Source organism: Lethenteron reissneri, chromosome 2, assembly GCF_015708825.2.
Source record: "Lethenteron reissneri isolate LAM-NWPU_2019-01 chromosome 2, ASM1570882v1, whole genome shotgun sequence".
NCBI classification, from domain to species: domain Eukaryota; kingdom Metazoa; phylum Chordata; class Hyperoartia; order Petromyzontiformes; family Petromyzontidae; genus Lethenteron; species Lethenteron reissneri.
This window is the reverse complement of record NC_083780.1, coordinates 15,719,480-15,742,723: the sequence shown is the minus strand read 5'-3', so window position 1 is coordinate 15,742,723 and position 23,244 is coordinate 15,719,480. Positions and strand designations below refer to the sequence as shown.

Below are 23,244 nucleotides of genomic sequence, written 5' to 3'. Positions count from 1 at the left end.
GTCGTCGTGTTAAAGCCGCCACCCCGACACGGCCACTTGTAAGGTTGTCGCGTGAAACAAAACACGCCAATTCGTTACGAGGTCAGCACACCAGTGTGTTGGAGATAAACCCACGACAACATTTACAACTTGAGCACGTGCTAAACTGAAAGTCACAAAGATGCACCCCCCCCTGTATAGCCTCAACGTACTTATGGGGCAAGTGCAATTAGAGAGGAATCACCTAGCAGACGACATCAGAGATCGGCCAGGAAGACGTGGCGCTAACATGAGCCTATTGGCACTGCAAGGCACGAGAGAAAAGTCATTAAATGACGATATCTGCAGTGGAGACACCTACGGGGGCGATCTGCACCATGGATCGTGATGATGAAGAAGACGCCTCGCACGGTGCACGGAGTGGGTGGCGTCGCGAGCACCACGCCCGGCCGCCTTTGTCACCCCAGTGCTGACGTTTTACACGCTGCACCAGGTTACTCACGGCTGAGTCTACCTAGGGGAGGCCCGGAACCAGTTTCGATGTCACTCGCTGCTGAATGTTAACCGTGGCCGGGGAAATCGGAACCCTGCTGCCATGGCATCGTGGCGCAATGTTCCAGCCACTTGCTGCTAAGGCTACCCGGGGGGCTTTGTCTTGCGTTCTCACCTGGTGATGATGCGACCTCGTGACTCCCATGTGGATGTACGGGGCCACGCGGTGCCCGTCCAGACCCGGCCTCAACATCACGCCTACAACACCAACAACACGATCACCATCATCAACACCACCACCACCATCATAATGGTGGCCATCAATGCATCACTACCATCATCGTCTATAACAGCGTGGTCTCCACGTCTCTGTCACCCCGAGTTTCTCTCTGTCCAGGTGTTTGTCTCCATATCTCCTAGTCTCCCTCTGTCCGTGTCTCCACGTCTCTGTATCTCCCGTGTCTCCACGTCTCTGTGTTTGCCCGCCCTCTGTGTGTCCCAGCGTCTCTGCGTCTCCCTGCCTTCGTGTCTCCCGTGTCGTCCGTCTCTGCGTCTCCCTGCCCCTCTAGCTCGTCGGTGTCTCTGCAGCCTCACCTCTCCGCGTCTGCATCTCCTGTTTCCTGCACTTCGCGCGCCTGTTCTGGAACCAAACCTGAAAGTTGCGGGCAGCGAGACGCGGTGAAGCGATACGGCTGACTGGCAAGAGAGCGGCAAAAACACAAACAAGGCAACCACCCTGGGTAGCCCGGGGCGTTTCTGTGCAGGGCCGCCACAGTGGCTAGGAGATGTTAACGAGCTCGCCTGGGATACGGGAGGTCGTGGGTTCAACACCGACCCTGCCGCCCGCTGTATGTGTGGATTCTAGATTTTAAGCTTTCGTGACTGCAAGGATTCATATTCTTAGGTTTTTTCGGTAAAGTAACGTAGGTAAAAAATATGAAAATTAATAAAAGTAAAATAAAATAAATAAAAATCACGACGTTTCGGAGGCAACACAAGCTTCCGTCTTCAGGTGGAACCGTCACAGCACGATAGCTGTATCAAGTGAGAGAAATTCCAAGAAAACAGTCCTTGTATATATATACTGGTTGAGGGTGGGAGGAGCCAAGGTAGGCCCTGAATATTTTTTTTACCTACGTGACTTTCCCGAAAAAACCGAAGAATATGTATGTGTGGAGATTGCGGTGTCTCTCCCCATGGTGGTCGCGTGGATTTTTCACCGGGTCCTCCCGGTTTTCCCCACTCCACATTTAGAATTAACATCACGCGTTTAGAGTGATTTGGCTGCGATAAATTTCCACGCATTAAGCCGCTTCGTTGAGCTATCATTTGTGGCCAGGTCGCTTCTGAAAAAGAGCTGCATCGCTCGGTGTACCTGGTGAAATAAAAAAATGCTTTAGTTTGAGTTTTTCCTGCATCGCTTAGGATATTTTAACCGATTAAAAATAAGCACACAATGTCTCTTTTCCCATGTCTGTCTTCCAATTTTTCTTGGGCTGCATAATTTCAGCAGAAGCAGAATTGATGCAGTACAAGCACAATTCTGGACCGGTTTTGACATCCAGTGACTCATTAGCAGAGTCAGGCTTGCTTGAATCAAATTCGTATTCAGTTGATTCGCTAGTGAAATGCCCACTGAGCTATATAGCTTCGTTTTCATAAAGGGACTCTGGGCCACAAATGAAGCTTAACGAAGTGGCGTTTATGGAAATGTACCAGCACCAATTACTCGAAACGAAATGTTTCATAAATGGGGAGGGAAATTCCGGAGGACTCGGATAACAATCCCGTGGACGAGAGACACCGAAACTCAATACACAGCAGCAGGCGTCAGGGTCGGGGTCGAAACCCCAACCGCCTGTATACCAGGTGAGGTAGTTAACATCTCATAGCCACCGTGATGATCATGATTAGAGAGAGACACGCAAACTCCAAATATACAGCAGCAGGCGTCAGGGTCGGGGTCGAACCCACGACCTCCTGTATACCCAGGCGAGGTAGTAACATCTCCTAGCCACCGTTGATGATGATGAGAGAGAGAGAGAGACACGCAAACTCCTAATATACAGCAGGCGTCATAGTCGGGATCGAACCCACGCCTCCTGTACACCAGGCGAGGTAGTTAACATCTCCTAGCTACCGTGGCGCCCAAAGATCCCCCTTATAGCTTAACAGACTGTTTGGGCAAGTGCTGTTAGCGAGCACCCATGAAGGCCGGCACGGCTCAAGAACGGAAGGAGGAGGTAGGTGGCCCAACTCTATGCTCGGCCGCCTTTGTCTCCCCATGTTGTATTGACGCACAAGTGCTCAGTTGAGGCGAATAGACATAAGGGGAGGGCTGAGGACCGTGTCAAGATATTCGCCACTATTGTTGGTGTTGCTTCGTGATGTGCATCGGACTCGGGTAGCGCAGTGCGTTATCCACCGCGTTACCGTGTACACCACCACCACCACCACGCTTACCGTGTACACCCACCACCACGCTATTGTGTACTCACCACCCACATCACCACCACACTACCGTGTACCCACCACCACACTACCATGTACTCCACCACCACACTACCCATGTACACCACCACAACCACACTACCGTTACAACCACCACCACTACCACACTACCGTTTAGACCACCACCACCACCACACTACCGTGTACAACACCACCACTACCACACTACCATGTACACCACCACCACCACACTACCATGTACACCACCACCACACTACCATGTACACCACCACCACCACACTACCATGTACACCCACCACCACCACCACACTACCATGTACACCACCACCACACTACCATGTACACCACCACCACCACGCTACCGTGTACACCACAGCCCCCCCCCCCCCCCCCCCGGGGCACGCTCATTGTTCTTTCGTCCCCCACGCTTCACGTGTGCGGCACCAGCTGCGGCTGTTGTCATTACTTCATGTCTACAGCTGCGGCTGTCATCGGGGTTACGACTGGGGCGTGTGGGACATCTTCCCTTACTGGGGAGAAGCTGAATTGGACTCTCAGTCGATATTAAAGCTTGATCGCACCGAGACTGCGCGCATTGACTGTGTGCTCAGAGCTGCTTTGTATGTGGAACTTCTTTCGCACCGTACGTACCCGACTGTGCTCATCGAAGGTGCGCGGAGAACGACAACAAACTAAACACAAAAAAGCAGTCCTACAAAACATGAGTTTTCAATCTAGATTTAAAAGTGGCTTCCTCATATGGAAAACAAGAGCACTCCAGACGGCCGCAGAAGCGCGCATCTGAAAGCGCGCGATGCGGCGAAATCGGTAACATCGTGCAAATGTTCGTTCTCATTTGGGATTAAACATCGTAACGATCGCCCCCCGACTGCAAACACTTGGCAGGACCCTCCTGAAAAATAGTCATGGGGCTCGGTGATGGTTTCTTGGATAAACAAGCGAAATCATAACAACAACGGTGCAATTATAAAGTGGCCTTCACACGCCATTTTCAGATTTCTGGCGACTGCCTGATGATGCGAGGCGTAGCTACCAACGAAACGTCGTGCCAAATGCGTGCGGATCGCTCTCCAGCACCACCCGGCTGCTGTTGCTTACGTGGCAACTTTACGAATTGGCCGTGTCGGGTGGAGGAGGGTTTACGACGCATTTTACTAAAGCGATCTGACACCGCCCCCCCCCCCCCAAAAAAAAAAAACTATCATCTGTCGTGGTCTTCCCAGGTCTAAACTATCGCCCTCTATCTTCTTGGCTCTTTCGGTAAAGTCACGTAGAAGGGAAATAATACAATAATAAAAATAAAACAAAATAAAATACAAAAAAAATATCGTCCTCTAGTAGCCGATTAGTGCCGCTAAGATGTTCGCAGCGAGGAATACAACATTGTAACACTGCGTTCCGGGGGCCTTTATAAGTTTGTGGGCTGCTGCGCTCTGCCGCGGGGCCCTGTTGACATGAAGTCGCGGGTCGGAGCCCACGAGGGGAGAGGGAGGGGGGGCTTACGGCTCCACCACCACCCGCACCCTCGCCAGTAGCAGCAGCTGTAGCTGTAGCTGCGGCTGCGGCCGTGGCCGTGCCTGCGGTACCTGGACGCGCGTCTCGGGCAGGTGGAGGCGCGCGCTGAGCGCGAGGCGCGCGCCCCCGTCGGGGTAGTGTGACTCGTCGAAGGCGCGCTCCAGCTGCTGCAGCTGCTCCGCAGAGAAGCTCGTTCGGCAACGACGTGAGCGACGCAGCCCTGACCCTCCTTCTCCTCCTCCTCCTCCTGCTGCTGCCACAAATAGACCGCAATACCTCGCTGCTGCTGAGCTCGTCAAGGTGCATAAACCATCATCGCGCGAACTCCGCTCATGCTCCCGGCTTTTGGCTCGCCGTTGAACAAAGTGCGGCGGTCACCGCTCTCAGATGCGATTTTGCGGCCGTCTGGAACCCTCTCGCTTGCGATATTAGGAAGCCACTGGAGCTACGCACGAACACATTTATTTTGGACCGCTTTTTGTGTTTAGGTTGTTGTCCTTCCCCCGCACCTCCGATTAGCACGGTCGGCTACGTACGGTGTGAAAGAAGCTCAACATACATACATACGTACGTGATTCTGATGATGTTGTTGTTGATCCCACTGTTACCCGTGGCCCCATTCGTCTTTCCGCCGCTGCTGCTGCTGGAGACGATGATGCTGCTGCTGCTATTCTTGACCGTACTCTTGTCCGTGGCCCCAATCCTGCTGCTGCTGATGATGATGTTGCTGCTGCTGATGATGATGTTGCTGCCGCTGCTGCTGATGATGTTGTTGCTGCTGATGATGTTGTTGCTGCTGCTGCTGATGATGATGTTGCTGCTGCTGACGTTGCTGCTGGTGCTGCTGATGATATTGCTGCTGCTGACTTTGCTGCTGGTGCTGATGATGATGTTGCTGCTGCTGGTGCTGATGATGATGTTGCTGCTGCTGCTGCTGCTGCTGATGTTGCTGTTGCTGCTGGTCTCAGCTGTTCTCCTCTTGCTGCAGCTGCAGCTGTTGCTGTCCAAGGTTCTGACCCTGCTGCTGCTGCTGCTGCGGGTCTCAGCTGTTCTCCTCTTGCTGCTGCTGCTGCTGCACCGACTCCAGTCCGAGGCACAACGCCTCCTCTTCCTGCTGCTACTGCTGCTGTCCAAGGTCCTGACCCTGCTGCTGCTGCAACGTCTTCTTCATCAGTTGTTGCTGCTCTATTAAATCCTCCTCCTCTAGTAACTCTTCTTCCTCCTGCTGCTGCTCCTGCTGCTTGAGCCCCCGGACCAAACCGGGCAGAGCTCCGAGTCTCTTCGTCCTCCTCCTCCACTACGCCGCGGGCGTCTGTGCAAGTAAACACGCGAGCCGGAGCAGCCTGTACGTCCGTCTGACCCAGCGACTCCGTCACAACGCGCCGTGGGCCGCGTATCGCAGACCCCGCCACCGCTGGGACCCCGCGGGTTCAGAGCTGAGGTTGTTTTCGCACATCCCATTAGCACGGTTGGCTCCGCACGGTGTGAAAGAAGTTCAACTGTGCGTACACGCACGCACGCACCCGCACGCACGCACGCACCCGCGGATCCAACCGAGTCCTCTAGTGCAGTGAGTTTGATGGTCTCAGCGCGGTAGGCAGTGACTCGTATGCAAATAAAAATAGACCCATAGACCTACGTAGAGACTTTACACTATGAGACATCTCCTTTACCAGTGGCAAAATATAGTGATAGGGTTTTACCCTTTCAACTGGTACAAAAACTGACACCTTTATACAGGGCATCATGTTTTTTGGTACGCCTTTTGGCGTCATCTGGTCCAACACCAATGGAGACTAGGCTCTAAGAAAAGCTGTCTCGGGTGTGGACCAATCAACTTCAAGGACAGTGCATATCATCATCAGAGTTGTTTCTTTTTGTTTGCATTTTGACTGCTTGTGTTGTGGTTATTGCAAAAACATGATGCCTTGTATAAAGGTGTCCGTTTTTGTACCAGTTGAAAGGGTAAAAACCTATTACTATACGTACGTAGAGAGCCACAGACTCGCTCACCCACGGCATTTACACAAAGACCCGTAAACTGACGTCGACTGTGAGTTATGATTAAACTCGGGGTCCTCGAGTGTCGTGCGGTGATGCTCTCAGCCTGGTCCACAATGACCGCGCGCGCGCGCGATACAAACCCACGGTGGAGTAACGTTGGTTGCGGACTTAAATCGGCCGAGGTCCGTCTCCGATACCCTTTGGTTCTTTCCGGAAAGTCACAAGCAATCGTTATCAGGTGTGAAATCCACAGTAAGAAAATTTGAAAAAATAAAAAAATGTCTTGCTGTGGATTTGACACCTGATGACGATTGCTTGTGTTGCAGTCGAAACGTCGTGATAATTTTATTGTTTTATATTTTTATTATTTTATATCCCTTCTACGTGACTTTACCGAAAGAACCAAGAATATGGAGGGATGATGTGAAGGATTGAATGGAGGAGTGACAGGTAGAATTAAGGCTCAAGGCGATGAAATTAACGAGGAGAGAGTGAGTGAACGACTGGTGAAGGAGTGAATACGTGAATGCGGAGGTGAGGAGGTGAATGAGTCCGGGTGAATGAAGAGTGAAGGAATCAATGGTGGGAGGTGTCTGTTAAGGAATGCCCCAGTAAGTGAATATAGCAGTGAATGAGTAAATCAATGAACGTTAGAGTGAATTCATTATAACGTGGAGGCGTGAGGCGGTAAATGCGGGAGACAACCAGCGAATGGATGAATGAATGAAGGAAATCATTGAATGTATGGAGAAGTGAGTGAATTAATGCTTAAAGCACGTGAATCGGGGGAGTAAACAACAAGAACGAACCAGTGGATATGTGGGCAATGAAAAAAATGAATGAATGAAAGCGAGAGAGAGAGAGAGAGAGGAAGAGACGGGACACAAACCCCACAACGAACGGTGACTCCCACGTCGCATCATTCGTCTAACCTCACACCTCACTCACATGGGTTGGAGTCCCCAGTTGGGGCCTCCACTCGGCTGGTCTCCGCCCCACCTCTGTGCCGGACCCCGCTGGGTCGCGGTCTCCGTCCTCCACCCGCGAAGGAGGCGCGGACGAACCGAGCGAGTTCCTCCATCCCTCGTGTCGACCTGCGGCTGTGGGGCGCCACGTGTCAACTGTATTTTAGACGAGTGTCTTATCATGGGACTCTTTTCTTTTTGCCAGTATCAAAGTGTGAAAAGATAAACACGTTCAATTTGGTCTTCACCTGAGGACGGCTGCTTGCGTTTGGGGCCGAAACGTCGTGAGAATTATTTTATTATGTTTTATTTGTATTATTTATTATTTCCCTTCTACGTGACTTTACCGAAAGAACCAATAAGAAAATAAACACGTTCCTTCGGAGTGGCCAGGTAGGAACTTGGTTGGACAGCGCATTTGTGCACGACAGACAGACAAATAATCCCTGGTGGGCAGTGTGGAACCTGTTGCTCATACCTGTAATATGCATTGTCATATAATACTCCGTAAAGTATTTTTTTTATTAGGGGGGGGCGGGGTTAATTTATATGTTTCATGTTAACCTAGAAATGCATTAATTTGTTTTATTTTTTACAAGGAATACATTTGCTTTTTTGGACAAACCGAATCACCTTTAGGCTGGGAATGTCGAAAGAAACACGAGGCAAAAACATCCGCTGTTTCCTTTTCAAGGCTTCCATTTTATGAATGGAGCCACCCTCCCCCAGTTCCATTTTGTGAATGAACATCGCCCGTCTCCTCATTGGCCCGAGTCGCGGCGGTCCCCCCCCCCCACCACTAACCCCCCCTCTACCAACCCCAACCCAGCGCTCCCATTGGTCGGCGCCCACGAGCCAATGGGAGGGCTCTGGTGGGGCGGGGCCATGCACGTAGACAGACAAATAATCCCTGGTGGGCAGTGTGGAACTGTTGTTCCTACCTGTAAAATAGTCTGCCTCAGCAGCAGACCATGCTTTCCCACCAGATGACGGACGCTTGTGTTGCGCCCGAAACGTCATGATCTATTTTATATTCTACCTACGTGACTTTACCGAAAGATTTTATTATATTATTATATTATTTTATATTATATTATTTTATTATGGTATTATATTATTTTATTATGTTTTATTATTATTTTATTATTTCCCTTCTACGTGACTTTACCGAAAGAACCAAAGAGTATGGATTCCTGCAGTCACGAAAGCTTCAAATCAAGAATAATAACATGAGTTTTATTTTACCCTTTCTGACAATAAAACAGGAGGTGTTAGGATGTTCAAACGCCAAATAGGAAACCTTTTGCAAGGAATCAGGTCTGCATTAACCACACACAGGATGGGTGGTGAACATGCAAATAATCATGCTCCGATATTCTGTGCATTGTCTTTGGAACTGATTGGCCTACACGACAGACATTAATTTGTGGCCTAGTCTCACCAATGTCAGACCAGAGAACGCCAAACGGCGAACAGTACAAAGACAATGCCCGTATCAGATCATTTATAGCTCGGGTTGAGCAGCTATATCATGGAATCTTTTTTGCCAGTATCACTTTTATTGCCAGAAAGGGTAAAGCCTATTCTTATTTTTCAAATGAGTCTTTTACTTGACCAGGTGAGGCCCCACTGAGCTATGTAGCTCTCTTTCAGAAGCGACCTGGCGATCACAGGTGATAGCTCAACGAAGTGGCTCACCATCATCGTGTGGAAATGTACATTATTCTAAAGGCGCGTTGCTTCTAAATGTGGAGGGAAACACTGGAGAACCCGGACTCACAGCAGACTAACATTGCCCATAGACTAACATTGCCCAGAGACTCATAACAGACTAACACTGCCCATAGACTAACATTGCCCATAGACTAACATTGCCCAGAGACTCACAACAGACTAACAGTCTAACACTGCCCATAGACTAACATTGCCCAGAGACTCACAACAGACTAACAGTCTAACACTGCCCATAGACTAACATTGCCCATAGACTCACAACAGACTAACAGACTAACACTGCCCATAGACTAACATTTCCCATAAACTAACACTGCCCATAGACTAACACTGCCCATAGACTAACATTGCCCTAGACCAGGGGTCGGCAACCTACGGCTCCGGAGCCGCATGCGGCTCTTTACGGGCTGCTTCTTGACGATATGTACGTATGTACAGTATGTACTCAGATGCATTGCGGCTCTTGAAATACTGAATTTTGTACCGAATTGGAAAGAAATGGCTCTTCTTGTTATTTTGGCTGCCGACCCCTGCCCTAGACTAACACTGCCCATAGACTAACATTGCCCATAGACTAACATTGCCCATAGACTAACACTGCCCATAGACTAACACTGCCCATAGACTAACATTGCCCTAGACTAACACTGCCCATAGACTAACATTGCCCATAGACTAACATTGCCCATAGACTAACACTGCCCATAGACTAACACTGCCCATAGACTAACATTGCCCATAGACTAACATTGCCCATAGACTAACACTGCCCATAGACTAACACTGCCCTAGACTAACACTGCCCTAGACTAACATTGCCCATAGACTAACATTGCCCATAGACTAACATTGCCCATAGACTAACACTGCCCATAGACTAACACTGCCCATAGACTAACACTGCCCATAGACTAACATTGCCCATAGACTAACATTGCCCATAGACTAACACTGCCCTAGACTAACACTGCCCTAGACTAACATTGCCCATAGACTAACATTGCCCATAGACTAACATTGCCCATAGACTAACATTGCCCATAGACTAACACTGCCCATAGACTAACACTGCCCATAGACTAACATTGCCCATAGACTAACATTTCCCATAGACTAACACTGCCCTAGACTAACATTGCCCATAGACTAACATTGCCCATAGACTAACATTGCCCATAGACTAACATTGCCCATAGACTAACACTGCCCATAGACTAACACTGCCCATAGACTAACACTGCCCATAGACTAACATTGCCCATAGACTAACATTGCCCATAGACTAACACTGCCCATAGACTAACACTGCCCATAGACTCACATTGCCCATAGACTCACAACAGACTAACAGACTAACACTGCCCATAGACTAACATTGCCCACAGACTAACACTGCCCATAGACTAACATTGCCCATAGACTAACATTGCCCATAGACTAACACTGCCCATAGACTAACACTGCCCATAGACTAACATTGCCCATAGACTAACATTGCCCATAGACTAACACTGCCCATAGACTAACACTGCCCTAGACTAACACTGCCCTAGACTAACATTGCCCATAGACTAACATTGCCCATAGACTAACATTGCCCATAGACTAACACTGCCCATAGACTAACACTGCCCATAGACTAACACTGCCCATAGACTAACATTGCCCATAGACTAACATTGCCCATAGACTAACACTGCCCTAGACTAACACTGCCCTAGACTAACATTGCCCATAGACTAACATTGCCCATAGACTAACATTGCCCATAGACTAACATTGCCCATAGACTAACACTGCCCATAGACTAACACTGCCCATAGACTAACATTGCCCATAGACTAACATTTCCCATAGACTAACACTGCCCTAGACTAACATTGCCCATAGACTAACATTGCCCATAGACTAACATTGCCCATAGACTAACATTGCCCATAGACTAACACTGCCCATAGACTAACACTGCCCATAGACTAACACTGCCCATAGACTAACATTGCCCATAGACTAACATTGCCCATAGACTAACACTGCCCATAGACTAACACTGCCCATAGACTCACATTGCCCATAGACTCACAACAGACTAACAGACTAACACTGCCCATAGACTAACATTGCCCACAGACTAACATTGGACTAAGGAGTTGTGAGTAAACATCACGGACAGAGCTCAACAGCAGGAAGGCAACGCTCGTCGACGTTTTTGAAGAAGCTCATCACGCTTTACACACACAGAGACAAATGCTGTATACATATCGATTTAAAGCTTTCGTGACTGCAGGGATTCATCTTCTTGGTTCTTTCGGTAAAGTCACGTAGAATAGAAATAATAAAATAATTAGATTAAAACACAATATAATAATATGTTTTATTTTTATTCTTTTATTATTTCCATTCTACGTGACTTTACTGAAAGAACCAAGAAGAAAAATGCTGTATAATTTATAATACTGTTTATGATAGTGATTATTAAATAAGCATACAATGCTTTGTATTAAACGTGACAATTAGAAATTATTTATATTTTGGATATTTTTTATGTTTTCACGACATCACTTCTCGTGTCATCACAGCTGCCGTCTTTACCGTAACAGTCACCATCGGTGCTATGACCGTCTAATTATATTATCATCGTCATCATCATCATGACCACCACAATCATCATCATCATTATTATCATCATCATTACCGCCTCAATCATCATCATTATAGGGACCACCACAATTATCATCACCATCATTTTTATCATCATCATAATCATCATCATCATGACCACCACAATTATCATCATCACCATCATTATTGTCATCATCATTACTGCCACGATCATCATTACCAGCACAATTATCATCATCATTACCACCACAATCATTATCATCATCATTACCACCACAATCATCATCATCATCATTACCGCTACAATCATCATCATCATTATTATCATCATCATTACCACCACAATCATCATCATCATAATCATCATCACTATCATAATCATCATCATCATGATGACCACCACAATGATCATGACCATCATCATCATTATTGTCATCATTACTACCACGATCATCATCATTACCAGCACAATCATCATTATCAGCATCACCACCACAATCATCGTCATCATCATCAACATCACCATCACCACCACCACCACGGTCTTACCTTCAGCAGCGAGCTTCTTTCGGTTAATTTCGCGTTGCCGACAAGTAAGAAATCCTCTTCATGTCGCGACAAGAAGCGGAGTAATCTCACTCGCCAACGCCGCTCACGCCGACCTCATCCTGATGAACGTAACTCACGATGCCCAGTCGAGAACAATCAAAAACTCGAACTCACGATCATCACCAACAGTAAATCAAACTATCAATCAAATCAATTGTAATCGTTGTAAATTAGCGTTGTTAACGAAAACCACACTCAATGTATGTATGTTGAACTTCTTTCGCACCGTACGTAGCCAACCGTACTTATCGGAGATGCAGGGGTAGGAGAATAACAACCTAAGCACAAAGCAAATCATCATTGCGAACGATAGTCGTAGCTAACAATCTTTCAGCAGTCATTGCCAATAGGCATTATTGGCTATAATAACTCACAAACAATCAAGGCAATCATAGCTAACACAAACAATCATAACAATCATAGCTAACAATCAAAATCGTTGTCCTTCCCCGCACCTCCGATTAGCATGGTTGGCTACGTACGGTGCGAAAAAAACTCAACATACATACGCCACAGATGGCGAAATGTTAAATACTTCGCCTGGTATACAAGACATGGTGGGTTCGATCGCGACCCTGACGCCTGTATATTTGGAGTTTGCGTGTCTCTCTCCCCGTGGTCGCGTGGATTTTTATCTGGATCCTCCGGGGTTTCCCTCCACATTTAGAATCAACATCACGCGTTTAGAGATTTTGGATGCAATACATTTACACGCGATAAGCCACTTTGTTGAAGGATCATTTTTGGCCAGGTGGCTTCTGAAGAAGAGCTGTGGGCATTACCTGGTAAAATAAAAAATAGTTGAGTTTTTTTCAATAAGCAGTATGAGCAATAACCACTCACAATTAACATTACTCAGAAAAATTATCACTAAAATTAAGTCCAATATTAATAATAAACAATTCCTACTAGAAATAAAGTAATACAAGTTGTATATACCTGCAATAATTGAACGATAACAATTACTGATAATTATCGTTGCAATAATTCTAAAAACAGCGCCTCCTTGTACCTACACCTAACTTTTCCTGGCGCCGATGGCTCTCGTATCAAATATGCAATAATCATAATAACAACAATCATAACGAACTACATATACTGAACTTAGAATATATAATTCTTATAAATAATCGTGAGATTAATTATAACTAATAGCAATTATAATGAATAATATTTACTGGTAATAATAGTAATCAAATCTAATAATAATGAGACAAAATAATTTTTAAGTAGCAATTACTATAAATAATCCTATAGCTTACAGTAATGCGAATATTAATTAGCACCAGAACTACAATGTGGATATATACAATAATTCTAACAATAACTAATTGCAACAATCAGTACTTACAATAATGCAACTAACGATTTTAATTCTTACTCACAATAATCCTAGCAATAATACAAAATAAACAGACATACTGAACTTAGAATTATATTTCGAAACGTGCGTTTAGAGTATTTGGCTGCAATAAACTTTAACACGACGATGATCAACTTCGTTGGGCTATCATTTGTGGCCAGGTCGCTGCTAACAATGAGCTACATAGCCCAGTGGGACTTACCTCGTAAAATAAAAATAGTATCGTTTCGTTTTATAGTTAATACAAATAACAACTAAATATTCCTAACTGTAGTCAACACATATTCTTGGTTCTTTGGGTAAAGTCACGTAGAAGGGAAATAATAAAATAAAATAAAATATAAAACAATGCAATTCTCACGACGTTTCGACTGCAACACAAGAAATCGTCATCAGGTGTGAAATTCACAGCAAGAAAATTTTCTTTTGAAATGCACAGCAAGAAAATCCACAGCGTCTGAATGAACACCACCAAGCTTGGCAGCGTATATTTAAGCTGGGTTAGAGGAGGAAGGGCGCCTTGACAAAGGAATTTGCATATCAACAGATTCAGACGCTGACTTTCCGACAGCTCTGTTTCTTCACCTGAGGACGGCTGCTTGCGTTGTGGCCGAAACGTCGTGATAATTGTATTTTATTATGTTTTATTTTATTATTTTATTCTTTCCCTTCTACGTGACTTTACCGAACGAACCAAGAACATGGAAGTCCAGTTTACCATGGAAATCCAGTTTACCATGGGAGTCCAGTTCACCATGCAAGTCCAGTTTACCATGGGAGTCCAGTTTACCATGCAAGTCCAGTTCACCATGCAAGTCCAGTTCACCATGGGAGTCCAGTTCACCATGGGAGTCCAGCTCACCATGGGAGTCCAGTTTACCATGGGAGTCCAGTTCACCATGCAAGTCCAGTTCACCATGCAAGTCGAGTTTACCATGCAAGTCCAGTTTACCATGGGAGTCCAGTTTACCATGGGAGTCCAGTTCACCATGGGAGTCCAGCTCACCATGGGAGTCCCGTTTACCATGGGTGTCCAGTTTACAATGGAAATCCAGTTCACCATGGGAGTCCAGTTTACCATGGAAGTCCAGTTCACCATGGGCAGGCGACCGCTGTTTCGCGACGTGTTTTATTAAGCACGACCACCGCCGTCTCGTATTCACCACACAGTGAGTGCATTGCGGCTCTTGAAATATCGAACCACAACGGGCTCGTCTTGTAGTTTTGCGTTTGCTCGCCCCTGATCTGATCATCACCAAAGCCTCAATGCCAATCTCCCACCTTCCAGTTCACCACACGAGGTTTCTTGCACTGACAATTGGGGGTCCCAACTCCGAACAGAAGCGACCAGTGGGTGGGGGGAACAGCGGAGCCCGGAGGACCTGGAGAACAATCCTCGCCGAGGCGAGCAAGAGGTGGACAATGGGGTGGACAATGGGGTGGACAATGACCGCCACTGCACATGGCCCCAATGTTTAAGGGTTTAAAAGCTCGATTTGATTTGTGACGCGGATGATGATCCCGTTTAGCCAGTTTGGGGTGGCTGTTTTACACGGGGCATCCGTGGTGCTACGTGAGCACAGCAGCAGCCAACAACATCAACAACAACCACAACAACAACCACCACAACAACAAAGGACAAACACGTTACTATGGCAGAGAACGAGTACGGCAGGTTAGTGAATGGATATTGCACGATTGACACACGAGGCATTCCACGGTCGGAGGTGAAACACACGCGAACGAATACAATCGGTGCCAATATATAACGAGGGCAAGCGTCGTCAGAAGTTATTAGGTCCAGGTGCAAGTCGGGGCTCTGTGGCTTTAGTTTAATAGGGATGTAAAGAGGGGGAGTGAAAGGAGGGAATCGAAATTCGTTTTTTACTCAACTATTTTTGGGTATTTTACCAGGTAAGACCCACTAAGCTGTGAAGATCTTTCTCAGAAGCGACCTGGCCACAAATGATAGCTCAACGAAGTGGCTCATCATCATGTGGACATTTATAGCAGCCAAAATACTCTAAACGCGTGACGTTGGATTATAAACGTGTAGGGGAAAACCCGGAGAAAAATCGACGCGAAGACGGGGAAACTGAACATGCAAACTCCGAATATACAGCACGCATCGAACCCACGACCTCCTGTATACCAGGCGAGGTAGTTAACATCTCGCTACCGTGGAACCAGGTTGTCGGCGAGCGACAAGGCGATTGCAGAAACGTGGTTAAGCCAAAGAATTCGCGTCGTGCGTGCAGTCTGGTCAACACACAATCTACTTGCTGCGTTTTCCACCGCATAGCTCGCAACCTCGCAAGGGCACGAAGAAGATTGGTGTGAACCGGCCACCAAGGGCCACTGGCTGCCCTTGGTGGCCTTAAGTGTGGCCCAGTGCCCGATTATCCAAGTAGCAAAGTAGCTACGGGCCCCGCACTTTCAAGGGCCCCGCGCTAAACCATTTGAAGCTATCAATTACGGTTCAGTGATTCTGCACTTGCTCTATTGCTATAGTACTATAATGCCTTCAAATTTTATGAACGACCGGGTGTTTGAGGTTAGCGATTTGTCATATTATCTGGCTGTATAGCAAAGGAAAAAATACAATAACTGTACCATGCAAGTAAAACATTTATGTTTATAATTTGTGTTTTATTGATTTATGTAGGGCCCCTTTATAACATCATGCTACAGGCCCCGCACTAGCTTAATCCGGCACTGGTACAGCCCCTGACGATACACACAGAGAGTGACAACACCCCCGTATCATCATCATCATCACCAAGATCGAGCTGTCACAAACCCAACGATGGTTTCAAACGGCGTGGCGGCTCTCACACACTGATGATGTCTTATCGGCGAAAGTGCATCCCACCTACCCCACGTCTGAAAACGAGTGAAGGACTCTGCCCTGGCATCTCTCACACGCGCACACTCACTCAGCGACGCGATGTCTCGCCAGAGATCCAGAGATGAGACAGGGGCGAGGACTCCAGAGGAATCCGACTCAACTATCGGCATTTCGATTCCGTCGTCAGCCACTTGCTTGCTCCATTCGTCGGCAAACTCGAAACTAATATCGGCAGTTCACAGATGTTATCGGGCGACTGGGAACTTAAAAAAGAAATCCCTGCCGAAATGATAGCGAGAAACCGAGGATCTGGCGTTGGATGAGGAGTTGTTGTTGTTGTTTAGTCGCTGAGTTGTTGAGTCACCGACTTGTTGAGTTGCCGAGTTGCCAAGTCGTTGAGTTTCAGTTGCCGCGTCGCTGAAAGTTTGATAAAGTTGCTTTGTTAAGTTGCCGAATTTTTGAGTTGCTCAGTTAAGTTGTTGCCAAGTCGTTGAGTTATTGGGTGGGCTACGCTGTCGAGTTAGCATCTCACTGCCGAGCTGTTGAACTATAAAAGTAGCTTATTGACTGAGTTGATCACTTTTTGTGTTGCCCAGTAGCTAAGTTGTCGCGTTGTTAATTCACTGCATCGAGTAGTTGCCGAGTTGATGAGTGGTTGAGTTGCCGAAGAGCTGCGAGCTGCGTTACTCGGTTTTCTGAGTTGCAAAGTCGTTGAGTTGATGAGTTGTTGAGCTCCCGACGTAATGAGCGTGTTGAGTTGACAAGTTGATGAGCGGCGAGGTTGTTCAGAGGCTGTGGGCTGCGGTTGGATGGCTCTGGATGCCGCGTTGGTGACCGCTGTGAAGTTGGCTGCGTGGTTGAGTGGCTGCGTGGTTGAGTCGTCTCGTGCAGGAGTCGCTTGCTCCGTGGTTGAAATGAGAAGCGAGGAGTAGGAGGAGAAGGGAGGGAGGCTCGGAGGAGAGCGCGTCACACACACAAAGGCAAAGGTCCCCCGTATAGCCTCATCGGACTGTTGGGGCAAGTGCTGTTAGCGAACACCTATGAAGGTCGCAACGGCGCGCGAATGGGAGTCGTCGTAACCAGCACCGGGCCCGGCCGCCTTTGTCTCCAAAATTCAGTTTTTTTTACACATCACACCAGGTACTCATTTAAAGCTGAGTCGACCTAGGCGAGGCCCACGGTTGGTGTCAAATATCCCGGTTAATCGAACTCAGGTGGCCAGGTTCGTAGCGCAGTGCGCTGATCAGGACAGCAATTCGATTCCAATAGTCTGTGAAAGGCTTCAGGCGTGCAACCGTCTGTGTGTACCGTACACACGCATCTCTGTGTAGGTGTCTCTGTGTGTGTGTGTCTGGGGAGCGGTAGTGTAGCGGTTAGCGCTACGCTGCGCTATGAACCTGGCGGCCCGGGTTCGATTCCCACTCACGGCCAACACCAGTGACGATTATCTAAACCGGTCCTGGGCCTTCCCTAGGTCGACTCAGCCTGAAATGAGTACCTGGTGCGGTGTGTAACATTGCCACTGGGGAGACAAAGGCGGTCGGGCGTGGTTCTGGCCACCCATCCCCTCGTGTACCGTTCCGGCCTTCATAGGTGCTCGCTAACATCACTTGCCCCTACAGTCTGTTAAGGCTATACGGGGGATCTTTTGTGTGTCTGCATGCATGTACATGCATGTACATGTGTGCACGTGTCTATGCTTATATACACTTACGTGGGGAGCGGTGGCGCAGTGATTAGCGAACCCGGCGACCCGAGTCCGATCGGTGACGAATATCTGAACCTGGCCCGCGCCTCCCCTAGGTCGACTCAGCCTTAAATTAATACCTGGACGCGACAAAGGCGGCGTGGTGCTGGCCACCAAAACCCCCTCGTGTGCCTATCCGGCCTTCTTAGGTGCTACTCGCTAACAGCACTTTCCCCAGCAGTCCGTTAAGGCTATACGGGGGATATTTGTCTGTGTGTCTCTGTGTATGTACGTGGGGAGCGGTGGCGCAGTGATTAGCGAACCCGGCCACCCGAACGAACCCGGCTACCCAAGTCCGATTCCCGCTCACGGCCAAACATCGGTGGCGAATATCCGAAACGCTGTCCTGTCCCTCCTCCTCCTCCTCCTAGGTCGACTCAGCCTCAAGCGACGACCTGGACGCGACCAAGGGTCGACCGTGGCCCACTCAAACCCCTCCCTCGTGTTGAGCACTCACGTTGAACTTCTTTCGCGCCGTACGTGGCCCACCCGCGTAGACCGTGTGCCCTTGCCGGCCTCCACGCAGCTTCTCCGCGAGCCACTTGGCCCCCCTCCCCCCCCCCCCCCACCACCACCAGGCAGTCCGCTGCGACAACACGGGGGATCTTTGTGTGCGTGCGTCTCTGCGAGGACTCCGCGTGCGTGAGTCTGTTCATCGTGCCCGCCAGCTCGCCCCGACCCCCCCCCCCCCAGGGTTCAGTAATTGCCGCCGTGGAGGAGGAGAAGGAGGATGACAAATCCCCAGGTCCCCAGGTCTTGTACACAAAGACAAAGGTCCCCCGTGTAGCCTTCGCGTAATGTGCGGGGCAAGTGTTTGTTGGCGTCGGCTCCGCTAAAAAAAAACAAGTAAACCCGTAAAAACAAAGTTTTTCACTATAAATCCTTTATATGCGTTGCATCGGGGCGGCTAGAGTCCTCTCGGCCTCTGACTTGAGATGGCTGCCACCTATAGGTCAGATGATTGTCTGGCAGCATTAAACAATTGGTAATTAAATATTTAAAACAATTTCCCTAAACAGTGTAAAATTTTGGAAAATTTTTTTCACGAAAATGCATTGTCACGCACAACGAGTCTGTGTGCAAAATGCCAGCTCGATTGGATCACGGGAAGTGGGTTAAAAAACGACCGAAAGATTTGCACGGCCCTAAGCAAGCAAGCGAACTTAATGTAAAGGATTTAAAAACATCATCATCGCCGACGAGTGATAATGTCCCGCTAAACGTGGAAGGTTTCGGAGGCCACCATCCAACATTAGTTCGACGGCTTGAACCGCAATGGCGGCGACGTTGGCTCAACGTCGCCATGTTCACTGGAGTCTGAATCACTTTACTGGAAGAGTGAATTGATACCAGAACTTCTAGATTTGAAGCTTTCGTGACTGCAATGATTCATACGCTTAGGTTTTTTCGGTAAAGTCACTTGATACAGTAAATTTAGCTGTGACGGTCCCACTTGATGACGGAGACTTGTGTTGCCTCCGAAACGTCGTGATTTATTATTTTATTTCTATTAATTTTATTTTTTACCTACGTGACTTTACCGAAAAAACCTAAGAGTATGATACCAGAGCTGTCAACCCACACGGTTTACCCCGTATTCTTGAACAGGGAAATTGAGTTGCAGCCGTTTCAATACGGGCCAAAAAAAGGATGGGTTTTTGTCTATTTGTTTGTGTTTATCTCTTGTGACGGAACTTTGTAGGATGAACGTTGAGATTTATAAGGGACACGGGGTGACCGATAAGGTCTGAATTGGTCTGTAATAAGGTAGGGCACTGATAAGTGGTTGACAGGTACGTAGTGGTGAGTGTAGTGGTGAGTGTAGTGTTGAGTGTAGTGGTGAGTGTAGTGGCGAGTGTACAACTGAGTGTACTCGTGGTGAGTGCAGTCGTGGTGATTGTCTATGTGTTTGTGTGTTCTCCCTTGTGATGATGGGACTTTGCAGGATGAACGCGCTGAGATGTCTAAGTGGTTGACAGGTATGCAATACGAATGTTGTTTGGTTGATGTAACTTTCTGACACAAAGTGCCTACGAATTGGCAACCCCCCGTGCATTCGCCGGAATGTAAAGAAGACGGCCACTTTGCCCCAATTTTTTAAAGAGCAGATTTGGTGTGTGTGTGTGTTGCGTCTAAATTTATTCTGTCTTTCTTTTCTTTCTTTCGTTCTTCCCGAGCGGCATTATAATGCGCAGAAACTAATTAAATTTGTATTTTACCAGGTAAGGCACACCGAGCTGGGCAACTCTTCTTTTCAGAAGCGACCTCTCCGCCAATGCTAGCTCAACGAAGTGGCTAATCATCATCATCATCACATTAGAGCAGCCCCATACTCTAAACGTGCGATGCTGTTTCTTAATGTGGAGGCAAAAAGCGGAGGACCCGGAGGGAAAAATTCACGCGACCACGGGGAGAGGGAGAGAGAGACACGCAAACTCCAAATAATACAGCAGCGGGCATCGTCGGGGTCGGGATCGAACCCACGACCTCCTGCACACCAGGCGAGGGAGTTAACATGTCCTAGTCACCTTGATGATGATGAGAGAGAGACACGCAAACTCCAAATATACAGCAGCAGGCGTCAGGGTCGGGATCGAACCCACGACCTCCTGTACACCAGGCGAGGTAGTTAACATCTCCTAGCCACCGTGATGATGATGATGAGAGATAGAGACACGCAAACTCCAAATCTACAGCAGACGTCAGGGTTGGGAATGAACCCACGATCTCCTGTACACCAGGCGAGGTAGTTAACATATCTTAGCCACCGTGATAATAATAAGAGAGGCACGCAAACTCCAAATCTACAGCAGACGTCAGGGTTGAGATTGAACCCACGATCTCATGTACACCAGGCGAGGTAGTTAACAGCTCCTAGCCACCTTAATGGTGATGAGAGAGGCACGCAAACTCCAAATCTACAGCAGGCGTCAGGGTTGGGATGGAACCCACGACCTCCTGTACACCAGGCGTGGTAGTTAACATCTACTAGCCACCTGAATGATGATCATGAGAGAGGGACACACACAAACTCCAAATCTACAGCAGACGTCAGGGTCGGGATTGAACCCACGACCTCCTGTACACCAGACGAGGTAGTCAACATCTCCTAGCCACCGTGGCGCCCTTTTTGTGTATCGAGAAACTCACTCCACAAATCGTTCGTTTGTTCACGTGAGAGAACGCATCGACTTAAGACATTTCTTCTGCTTGAGAGTATTTGTGTGTGTGTGGTTTTGGCTCCCACCACCGCGCCCCCCTCCCCCAAAAACATTAAACAATTAAGCCATCACTTTAAGCAACCCACCCACGCTCCCCCTCACCTCACCGACCACCCCCCACACTCGCCACTTTAATTGCAAAAAATGCCCCCCAACCCACCCCCTGTCCCCGCGGTGGCAAGTGGTGGTGGTGGAGGTGGTGGAGGGGTTGTGGTAATGCAACGGTTTGGCTGGAAGGGGTTTCGAGGATTATTTTTTGTTAAAAACAAGGTGGCAGACGGGGCGCCTCCAAGGTTGAGGTGGGGCCGAGACGATGTTCGAAAAGGAAAATCAAAAACTGGCCGAGGGTAGATGGAAAGGAAAATCAAGAACTGGCCGAGGGTAGATGGACGGGGAGGAAAGAGGTGTGGGTGGGTGGTTGGGTGTGGAGAGAAGAGAAGAAAGAAGAAAAAGGCGGTCACAATGCTCAGCGGTGGTGGCGTTTTAAAAGTTAAAAGTTGACACGCGGCTCGAGGTGCATTGTGGGGATCTCGCGCCTGGCTTTCCTCAGCGCGCGCTCGGGGGGCGTCACGCGCAATCAGCGTCGCGCGAGATTCCCACCAAAAAAACACCCCCCACCCCCTCCTCCTCACCCCCCTCCCCCTCATCCTCCTCACCCCCCTCCCCCTCATCCTCCTCCCTCATCCCCCTCATCCCCCCTCCCTCCTCACCCCTCCCCCTCATCCTCCTCACCCCCCTCCCCCTCATCCTCCTCATCCCCCCTCTCTCCTCACCCCCTCCCTCTTCATCCCCCCCTCCTCACCCCTACCCCTCATCCCCCCTCTCTCCTCACCCCTCCCCCTCATCCTCCTCCCTCATCCACCCACCTCCTCATCCCCCCTCACCCCTCCCCCTCATCTCCTCCCTCCTCACTCCTCATTCTCCTCCTCACCCCTCATCCTCCTCATCCCCCTCCCTCCCACCCCTCCCTCTTATGCCCCCTCTCTCCTCACCACCCCTCATCATCCCTCCTCCTCATCCTCCTCCTCATCCCCCTCCCTCCTCACCCCTCATCCCCCCTCCCTCCTCCTCCCTCCTCACCATCCCTCATCACCCACCCTCCCTCCTCACCACCCCTCATCACCCCCCCTCCCTCCTCTTCCCCCCCCCTCCTTCTCACCACCCCTCATCATCCCCCCTCCCTCCTCACCACCCCTCATCACCCCCCCTCCCTCCTCTTCCCCCCCCCCTCCTCCTCACCACCCCTCATCATCCCCCCTCCCTGTGTCCCTCCCCCCTCCTCTCTCCTCCCCCTTCCCTCCACATCCCCATCCCCCCTCCTCCTCACCCCCTCCCCCCACATGCCCATCTTCCCCCCCATCGTTCTTCCCCTCTTCCTCACAACGTTTAAAAAAGTATATATTTTAACGTTATGTTTTATTATTATTGCATTTCTTTTGCACCACGTATCGTCTGCGGCTGTAAATATTAAGTCGGGGTGGGGGGGGGGGAATACACGTGTCTTGACTATCGCCTGGAACATCTCACATTTGGTTGTTCAATATGAGAGAAATATCTTCAGACTGTCTGCCCCTCTCTCCCCTTTCCCATCGCAACGTAAATGAAACCATAAATTTGATACAGACGGCGGAGTGTATATCCACTGCTGGATG

General features: G+C 48.7%; 1 protein-coding gene across 1 annotated transcript in view; it reads right to left on the bottom strand.

Annotated features, from left to right (window-relative positions):
- Positions 1-23,244, bottom strand: part of LOC133341972 (uncharacterized) — an 84,073-nt gene that overhangs the window by 4,520 nt on the left and 56,309 nt on the right. Inside the window, exons 17-19 of the mRNA XM_061550811.1 lie at positions 7,432-7,577; positions 4,551-4,652; positions 1,066-1,163 (exon numbers count right to left, since the gene is read on the bottom strand). Coding sequence (XP_061406795.1) covers positions 1,066-1,163; positions 4,551-4,652; positions 7,432-7,577 — 346 coding nt within the window. The remainder of the gene's footprint in view (positions 1-1,065; positions 1,164-4,550; positions 4,653-7,431; positions 7,578-23,244) is intronic.